Below are 9,918 nucleotides of genomic sequence, written 5' to 3' on the forward strand. Positions count from 1 at the left end.
GGATTTATAACCATGAAGCTGTCCCGCTGGGCCTGATTGCCTGTGCACTTTTGAACCCAGCACACAGAGACCACGTGTCACTCAACAGAGAGGGAGGGGGGATTGCAGGGGGAGAGATACAAGATGGAGGATCCTTAGCAAGATGGATGACCACGTCCATCTCTGTGTGCACAATTGCTACACTCATCAGTGAGGGACACTCACTTTCAGAGACCCTTCACTCTCATCCCGGACTTCACTTCAACAGAAAAAAAGAGAAAACTCCACATTCTCCTGGGAGAAGAGGAACCAACGTGGAAAATAGCTCCCCTTTTGTTACAGCATGTCACAGAATAAGAGGGACATGAAAAACTGTGAACTTATAAATCCTCTACATATGCTCCTCCCATCCAGTTTATATTACTCTCCCCCCAACATTGCCCCTCCCATCCCACCTAAACCATGCAAACTCCTCAAATGTTTTGGCAATTCTAAAATGTATATGCTCCTGACAATAAAATGTATTTGAATTGAACTAAATTGAGAGACAGGGATGGGAGGAGGAGGAGAGGGAAAGAAAGAAAGAGAAAAGGAGAGGGGAGGAGACAGAATGAGAGAGGGGAAAGGGGGCAGGAGGATTGACAGAGAGGAGGAGAAGAGAGAGAAAGAGAGGGTAGAGGAGAGGAACAGAGAGAGGTGAAGGGGAAAAGAGAAAACAAACAGACAGGGAAGGGCAGGAGAGGGAAATATAAGAGACAGAGAAGGGAAAGGGAAGAGAAGGATTGGAGAGGGAGAGAGAAGGAGAAGGGAGGAAAGAGAGAGAAAAATTAAGAAAATAATGAGGAGAAGTGAAGAAAGAGAGAGAGAGGAGAGTGGAAGGGAGATGGATAGGAGGGGATGGAAGTGAGAGAGTAAAGGGGTAAATAGAGGGAAAGAGAAAAAAAAAGAGAGCAAAAGGAAACCGATAGAGGAGAAAATGGGGGGGGAGGTAGATGAGGGAGAGGAGAGAAGAAGATGGGAGGAAAGGGGAGGAGAAAAGGGGAGAGGAAAAATGGTAGAGAGAGAGAAATAGTGGAGTGGGAGAGAGAAAAACATCTGAGATAAATATTTAGGTACATCTTCAGAATGGAAGGCCAGCAGTGACTGAATGTCCTACACTAGTCTGGTGGGATTGCTGAGGAAGAAAGAGATGATGAACCCAATTCATGCAAGATATATGGCAAAGTGGTTGACTAACTAATATATATCCTCATTACAGAGCAAGGCATGCCTTTCTAAACCTGGCTGACAGCATTGTTTGGAATTTCAGTGCAGCAGAAAAAGTGTTAGCTCATACAGGAATTTAGGAGCTCACTGGACTTCTGGCAGGATCAACATGCATGTTTCCCTACAGAGAACAATCAAGAGCACCACCCAATGCATAGGAGGAGTAACTACTCATATATGTACAAGTTACATCCACCGTGTACCAGGCAGGGGTCTTGTTCATCCATTGGGGATAGTCCAGACTTGTCATCTAAAAAAAAATAAAGAAATATTGTTGGAAAAAATATAGAAATTATCTGTGAAATGCAAAAATGAAAAATAAATTTATAATGACAAACTGCATGTGGTCAGTTCAGCAGGACAACTTCTCTATAGAATAACTGAATATCCTGCAGTAAATAATGTTAGAATGATATATGAAATGCTAATAAATTATAAGGTCACAGACTCGGGCTTTATAGGTGTTTTTTTGTAATTCAGAAAATAGCCCTAAAATAGACAATCCTAGTTATTAAAGCAATATATAAAGGGATAGAGACCTGCACCAACCAAGAAGGACACAACCTTCAATCGGTTCACTTCTATAGGTTGGTTAAAAAAATCAAACTCAGTTTCCTACACTTTACTGCAAGTTACTGCACTAAACATATATCAATTGGACTTGGCAATGTCATAGCACAATAGATCTGTCAACCAATTAAAATATTTAATAGCGAAATGCTAAGAGTGTAAAAACAAGAGTCCTGCTATTATCATTGTTCACTAGAAGGCCATTTATATCAGACTCTTAAATTCTGATTTTACCTTAATACTTGTAACTACAAGACTTAACCCCACCAGTCTGAGAATTGCTAACAAGAGTTCCATCATCTGCAAAACTCCCAACTTTCTGAGAAGGGGGACACATAGCACAAAGTATGTAGGCATAGAACACCCCCCTGCCACACCTGCAATAATTTAGAGGTTGAATGAAAGGTTTAGTGTGTTACAAGATTCCAGGTAAGGAACAGAAGGACAAAGGGTTTAGTTCCAAAGAAGGGGCAGTCTCTCTAAATGTGGAGAGCTGAGAGCTATTCTCTGGACATGGATGGGAAAAAATAGTGATGGTGGGACAGTAGGAGAGTAATGCCTACATACTTAGCCCAGAACTGGCAGTGTGACATGCCCCTAACGTTAGAATTGTGGAGCTGACTACTGCAAAATACATATAGGATCTTATGATGCCTTTTTTTCAAGATAGTCACATACCTGAGAATTTTGACCATATATGATGTTCTTTCAGAGGTGCCATCACTCACCAGTCTTCTTTACCCAATATCAACCTCTGCACCAACATGTAAAGAGAATTCATCGTCAAATATGATTAGTGCCTCTGTCATGTCATCCTTAGGTGGCTTTGGAGTCATCTCTGACTGGGACACAGAAGTGTCTATGATCAACCAGCCAGACGTGGAGATGAAGCTTGACATGATGGATTTGCTGCTCTGTGAGGCGTTCAGGTTGGGGGCCTCACAAAAGGGTTCTTCAGATTTCACAGAAGAATAGTTTTCTAGGGTACCCTCATGCTCTCACCTTTTGGATGAATCTGGGCTTTCTGCTATCCAGCTTTCCCTTGTATATTTCAGCACTTATGTAGTCTTACTCCTTTTGGTATAGTCAATGGCCAAAAGATCACTAAACATCCTTCGTATCCCAGAGGCAACCTTGGTCAATGCTTCAGGAGGATTATCAATCTGGACATTGTTTTGCCAAGCCACAAAACTTTAATATTTTTCATTGTCTAGAATGGCATCCTCCCATGGAAGCTCTCCTGTAAGAAAACAGTAGATGACTACTCTAAATGCCTACACATCAAGGCTGCCATCCACAACCAAACCATCTGAAGTGCCAATTTTGCACATTTCTGGAGCCATGTAAGACACGGTGCCACACCTACCTCTAATCACTGTGCCTTTGACCTTAGCAAGACCAAAGTCTGTGAGCTTGATGGAATGGCAGTCCCGGTCAAACACTAAAACATTGTCTGGCTTTACATCCATGTACACCAGTCCTTTCTCCACAATAAATTCAAGAGCACTTGAGAACTGCACATCGCACCTCTTCACTGCATCTTCTGGAATTCCCACCTAAAAAAAAAAGAAATTCAGAATACTTATCCAGAAATGAGAAATTCAGAATATTTATCTAGAAACAACTGAATTCTATGTATATCTATAACTATTTTAGTTTTAGACTAGGGCTGGATTCTTTTGTCATACGTATGTCTGTATGTGCGCAGAACACGTATGAGTAGTCAGAACAAAAGGCAAGTGTAAATCTTTCAACATGGACACCTCTACTAATGTCAACTAAAGGAGTTTCCTCTCATTCACTTCCTGTTGCATCTCTAGGAGAGGAAGTGAAAGGAAATCTTTTCAAATGGATACAGACAGCATAAAATAATTTGACAGGAGTTGTAACTCTTCTTAACTCCATCCAAACCAAAGAATAAACAATTCTTAATACTTAAATCTTAATGTACTTACATGTGTTATAATCATGGAGAGCAGATCACCAAGAGGTGCCAGTTCTTGGGAAAATACAAAGTGGTTGGTGGTGGTGAAGGCATTTCCACAGTATCTGATGATGTTGGGATGAAGTGAAAGTAAGGATGAAATACTGAACTCCCGGAGGAAAGACCGCTGAGTGGTTCTGTTTTTCTCCATAACTTTCAATGTCATTTTTCCACCTTAGATGAAAAATTGGAAATGTTAAGCTGGTAATTTCTGTATGTTTCACTTGAAAATCACTCTAATATGATCTGTTGCACCCAGATGTAGTCCTTTCATATAAATGTAATACATTCCATCATTGGGCCATATAGGTTCACTCCATATTCCTGCTATTCTATATATAGAGTGTTGCACAGGATTCTACTTTACTGCTCCTTTTAATTTACAGTAAATCTACAATTAGTGACCTCTTGGAAAAGTCTGTCTTGCAGATCAAATTTACATGCAGTTCATATACATAAATATTTGTAGAGGACATTGCAATGGTGATTAGATTTATTCACTGACCTGTTTTCCTGTCGTTTGCCAAGAATACTTTCCCAAATCCACCTTTTCCAAGTTCCCGCAGAATGAGGAAGTGCTCCTGTATGTCTACCTTCTTTATTCCTTGTGAATGGATTGAGACCAATCTATACAGAAGATGGTCCACATCATGGGCAATGGAGGCCATAGTGTTCTAGAGAGCAAAAAAAAAAATCAAACATGGTACATTTTTAGGCAAACACATTTTTTATGAGAAACCATAGACATGTGTCCCATGTGAATACGGTTACCTCAGTTATATAGCTATAAATATGAAATGCTCACTAGACCTCCACATCTGTATGTATGTGACTCAGGAATAAAGTTTGAATTCTAAAGTGAGAGTTCAAACAAACCAACAGAAATTTATGGAGTAGAGCTAAAATACGGAAAGCCGGCAATCTATTTATATACAAGAAAATTATCAAGCAAGGTTATAACTGGACCAAGTATAAAAAAAACTTATCTAAAAGACAAGACATACAGCTATACATAAATAAGTGCCAGGATATATCCAATAGTTACCAGTTCAGTTGTGTGTGGGGGCCCTCTTAGTAACTGGGGGTCAAAAAACAAATTTTTTGCTCAAAAGTCCTTCAGGAAAGAATGTAATAAACATTGGCCAGCATTGATGGAAAGGTGTATCTGCTGCCAGAAGTAGTTTGGTGACCACCAATATTTCTGGCAGATACTTCCATGAAATGACTACAAATACCATAAGTAGAGATGAGCGAATCGAACCAGGCGAACCGGAATTCGATACGAATTTCAGGAAATATTCGATTCGCGTCAAATCCGAAATTTTGCCTACTTCGGGTGCGCGAATCGAATATTTCCCGATCAGCCGGCAAAAGTGTCCCTGCAGTGAGCTCCGCTATTTCTGACAGTTCTCTGACAGAAGGAACACATGTTTAGCGGTTGAAACATTGTATCTATTAGTTTCCATTTAGGATACAGATGTTTCAACCGCTGTACATGTGAAGAAGCTGTCAGAGAACTGTCAGAAATAGAGGAACTCTGCAGATACACTTTTTGCCGGTTTGGAATTCTTATTTTCATCCTACTTCTTCTTCTTCTTCTTCATCCTCATCCTCATCCTCAGAAGAAGAAGAAGAGGATGAGGATGAAGAAGAAGAAGAAGAAGTAGGATGAAAATAAGAATAATTCCAAGCCGGCAAAAAGTGTATGTGCAGAGTTCCTCTATTCTGCAGATACACTTAGAGGAGCTCTGCAGATACACTTTTTGCCGGCTTGGAATTAATCTTATTTTCATCCTACTTCTTCTTCTTCTTCTTCTTCTTCTTCATCCTCATCCTCAGAAGAAGAAGAAGAGGATGAGGATGAGGATGAAGAAGAAGAAGAAGAAGTAGGATGAAAATAAGAATAATTCCAAGCCGGCAAAAAGTGTATCTGCAGAGCTCCTCTAAGTGTATCTGCAGAATGTCATTTATGGAAACAAATAGATACAATGTTTCAACCGCTGTATGGAAGGAATGTCCCAGAACTGTCAGAAATAGACAGAAACTGTCACAGAACTGTCCTTCTCATCCTTCTCCTTCTTCTCATCCTTCTTCTCATCCTTCTTCTCATCCTTCTCCTTCTTCTCATCCTTCTTCTCATCCTTCTTCTCATCCTTCTCCTTCTTCTCATCCTTCTCCTTCTTCTCATCCTTCTTCTCATCCTTCTCCTTCTTCTCATCCTTCTTCTCATCCTTCTCCTTCTTCTCATCCTTCTTCTCATCCTTCTCCTTCTTCTCATCCTTCTTCTCATCCTTCTTCTCATCCTTCTCCTTCTTCTCATCCTTCTCCTTCTCCTTCTTCTCCTCCTTCTCCTTCTTCTCATCCTTCTCCTTCTTCTCATCCTTCTCCTTCTCCTTCTTCTCATCCTTCTCCTTCTTCTCATCCTTCTCCTTCTTCTCATCCTTCTCCTTCTTCTCATCCTTCTCCTTCTTCTCATCCTTCTCCTTCTCCTCCTTCTCCTTCTCCTTCTTCTCATCCTTTTCCTTCTTCTCATCCTTCTCCTTCTCCTTCTTCTCATCCTTCTCCTTCTTCTCATCCTTCTCCTTCTCCTTCTTCTCATCCTTCTCCTTCTCCTTCCTCATCTCCAAGGGCATTTAAATTAAAGGTACAGTGTTCTGCACTAATTTAAAGGCTCTCTGAAGCCTAGAAACCCTTTTTATAAGTTAACTTCGTAGCGAATTAATTCGCATCAAATCGAATTTCATCCTGGAATTCGCCGAATCAGCCGAATCGAATTTTTGAAAAATTCGCTCATCTCTAACCATAAGGACTACAAGAGATGCTCTGCTCTCTTGTTGCCGACCAGCTATACCGAGTTTATAGTCTTGTTACATAAAGTCAGGAGGACAAACACAGAGCTCACTGTAATTATATTCAGAGCCATCATATAAAACATGGAAAATTGTTGCTTCACTTTTTGTACCCAGTACAAGATAGCAGACGCCATGCTAAAGGCCATCAGAAGATATTAGTGGCACTTCTCTAGAACATTCTCTCTAAAACTGTGAAGTCTCAGAATGGACCACAATCTCTTTTCAGGTACCTTAAAAAAACAACATTTTCAGGAACTTTCCCGGTCAATGTGACCTTTATGTTCTCAGCAAGAGCTCATAGCATTAGACCTGTGAGATTTTTATGTAAAATGTTGTACTCCTGTCAAATTAAACAAAAGGGTCCACATGAGTTACAATATAAATGTATGTGAGATCTCCATTGACAGATGTAAATAATCTTATAATAGGAAATATATTTTATTTAGAGTTTGATCGATGTGGTTGTGTAATATGTTGTCTTATCTGTCCGGGTTGTGAAGATAGATGGGAATTGTTTAAATGAATGTAAGCTGCCCAGGGGGGATATTCTATTAATTACAGGTGATACTGTATGCTAGGTGTGACAATAGACTGAGACTATTCAGTGCCTGGGTCCTTATGTAGACAAGGGGGTCCAGATCTCTTTGTTTTCCAGATACCCATTTCAAAGGATCCTCTTGGTTAGATATGCAGTAAGGGTGTCCAGCCTTTCAGGAATGCCTAACTTGTCCTTTGGAGACCCTGTAATTTCCCCTCCAAAAAGATGTGCTGGAAGGTTGCTATAACTACGAACGTTCTCTGAGATCTATTATCTCTAGTGATATAATTTAGTAAAGCATTTACATTTTGGGTAACTTAATTTGTGACCATTTGTCAGAACACTCAAGTGAGGGATTTCCATGTAGCACAGATAAACTAGGTACCTTTTGTTTTATTAGCTGGTATTGGAAGAACTCCAAATCAAGGAGGGAGAACTCACAAAATATGGATACACCACAGAATGTTTTAAAAAATATTTAGATATCCCAAAAATAAACTGGACAGTCCATTAAAAACAGATCAATATAATGGGAGGATATCATGAGTGGGAAATTTTTGGTTTAATTTGATTTGTTTCTTTTTTGCTCAACTTACTTCAGTTTCTTGGATTTGTGTTTTTGTTGGTGACATATGTTTAATAGGAAGGCACAGAAAACTAATTTGTTTTTGTAAAAGTGTTGACTTCTTTTTATTCTCTTGGGTTTTTTTTTATTTTATAAGGCAATAAAGCTTGACTTGTTTTTTTGTTTTTAAATAATAGCCCTAAGAGTGTTTTTTGTTATTATTTATGTTAATGAACACATTGTATTTTATGAGGGGAATTTAAATGTTTTAAACATTCTCATTACTGAAAAAATGGAAATTCATAGAAGTTACTTCCAATTATTTTAAAAAAATATGAGTTTTGGTCTTTCTGTGTGAGGTTAAAAAATGTTCTAGAGTATAGAGCTGTGTATGTGTGATCTGTTTAGCAGATACATATTCATTGGATTGTGTTTTTAATATCCGTTGCATCTAGAATACTTTATTATAAGTTCAAATTTACTTTTGATGTCCTGCACAGCTAACATTGTCTGTTGAATTGGTTGTGGTAGTCATTAGGATAACACTGCCAATGTTTACTGTTCCTATTGTCTTCCTGGGGGGTCCACCTGTACTATTGTCCATTGTAAGCTTACTGTAGGTACTGCATCCCATCACTTTTGTTGATCATGTTCCCTCTGTTTTTTTCTATTTTATTTTATTATTTTTTAGTGGTGTACTGTTGTATAGTTAATCCATAATCCATAAGCCCATGGCACCAGACACAGGAGGATGTGAAATTAAAACTTTTAGAGAAAATTCAGTAAATGTGATGGAAAAACTAGACTAACGTTTGCTTCTGTTGGATGGCTGAGCAATGTGAACATTAAATGGTTCAAAAAGAAGAACTTTGAATGAATATCCAGTATTTTTAGATTGAAGGGTGTCATGTGGAAGGGTGCAGACAGGAACACCTATTGGTTAAATTTTGGGCAGGTCATCAGAAATGTTCAGATTTTCTCTCACTTTTATCTCAGTCCCAGTGTCTATGGTCACCAGGGCAATTGGTTTGATCTCTCCAGTGAGGAAATAGACCACAATAAAACCATTACAGGCGTTCTAATCCCACCCTACTTTATCCAAAATTGGAGACAAAATAAAAATTTTCAGATGCAGTGGCTGTGTATCCAATTGCCTACTGAGTAGTTGTATAAGCTAGGACTTAGCCATTGGGTGGTTCAGTGGATATGCAGATGGCTACAGGATAGATATCAGAGTGTGGTTGTAAATGGGGTTCACTTGGAAAATAGACCAGTCCCTAGTGGTGTATCACAAGGCTCCATACTAGGTCCTTTTCTGTTTAATCTAGTCTAATGTAAGTGATATAACTAAAGGTTTGCTGGGTAGGGGATGTCTCTTTGCTGATGACACAAAGGTGTGCAATAGGGTTGTAGATTGTAAGCTCGAAAGAGCAGGGCCCTCGAACCCCTCGTGTATTGTATTGTACTGTATTGTCTCATGTTCTGTCCCCCACGCTAATGTAAAGCGCTGAGCAAACCCTTTGGCGCTTTATAAACACTATATAATAATAATAATAGGGTTGATGTCCCTAGAGGTGTTTGGCATTGCTGGAAGACTTGTAAAACAAAAAGTGGGAATTGCAGTTCAGTGTTTCTAAATGTAAAGTTATGCACCTAGGGAAAAAGAATCCCTTGAGAGAGTACAACATTGGGGGTACAGTGTTGGCCAGCACTACAGAGGAAAAGGATTTGAGGGTACTTATTTCACATGACTGCAAAATGAGCAGTGTGACCAGGCAGTAGGGAAATCAAATACAATTCTAGGATTCATCACTAGAGGGGTCACCAGAAGAAGAAAGGAGGTCCTGATTTCCCTATATAGATCTTTATATCATTAGAGGGGTCACCATCACCGGCAGGAGGTGGGAGGCTCTGATTCCTCTACATAGATCTTTATATCACTAGAGCGGTCACTAGGAGGAGGAAGGAGGTTCCGATTCCCCTACATAGATCTTTATATCACTAGAAGGGTCACCGGCAGGAGGAAGAAGGTCCTGATTCCACTATATAGATCTTTATATCACTAGAGGGGTCATCAGCAGGAGGAAGGAGGTCCTGATTCCTCTATATAGATCCTATCACTAGAGGGGTCACAGGCAGGAGGAAGGAGGTCCTGATTCCTCTA

At 39.6% G+C, this 9,918-nt stretch overlaps 1 protein-coding gene across 1 annotated transcript; it reads right to left on the bottom strand.

Annotated features, from left to right (window-relative positions):
• Positions 1 to 3,008: 3,008 nt before the first annotated feature.
• LOC149441886 (serine/threonine-protein kinase SBK1-like) lies at positions 3,009 to 6,785 on the bottom strand. Its single transcript, XM_089656789.1, has 5 exons — positions 6,702 to 6,785; positions 4,305 to 4,473; positions 3,771 to 3,973; positions 3,182 to 3,371; positions 3,009 to 3,055 (listed from the first exon to the last, which is right to left on the bottom strand). Exons 1-5 carry the CDS (start codon positions 6,783 to 6,785, stop codon positions 3,009 to 3,011), a joined length of 693 nt encoding a protein of 230 aa, XP_089512915.1.
• Positions 6,786 to 9,918: the final 3,133 nt, after the last annotated feature.

The sequence above is a fragment of the Staurois parvus genome, unplaced genomic scaffold (genome assembly GCF_062004578.1).
Source record: "Staurois parvus isolate SC_StPar_1 unplaced genomic scaffold, SC_StPar_1.0 ptg000938l, whole genome shotgun sequence".
Classification (NCBI taxonomy): Eukaryota; Metazoa; Chordata; class Amphibia; order Anura; family Ranidae; genus Staurois; species Staurois parvus.

Excerpts from the sequence above, each read along its gene's own strand:
- LOC149441886 (XM_089656789.1), bottom strand. The coding sequence starts at position 6,785 with ATGGCGTCTGCTATCTTGTACTGGGTACAAAAAGTGAAGCAACAATTT. Across the intron at positions 4,474-6,701 it reads TGGCTCTGAATATAATTACA|AACACTATGGCCTCCATTGC; the intron begins GTGAGCTCTGTG and ends TTTGCTCTCTAG. Across the intron at positions 3,056-3,181 it reads CAAAGGCACAGTGATTAGAG|GAGAGCTTCCATGGGAGGAT; the intron begins GTAGGTGTGGCA and ends GTTTTCTTACAG.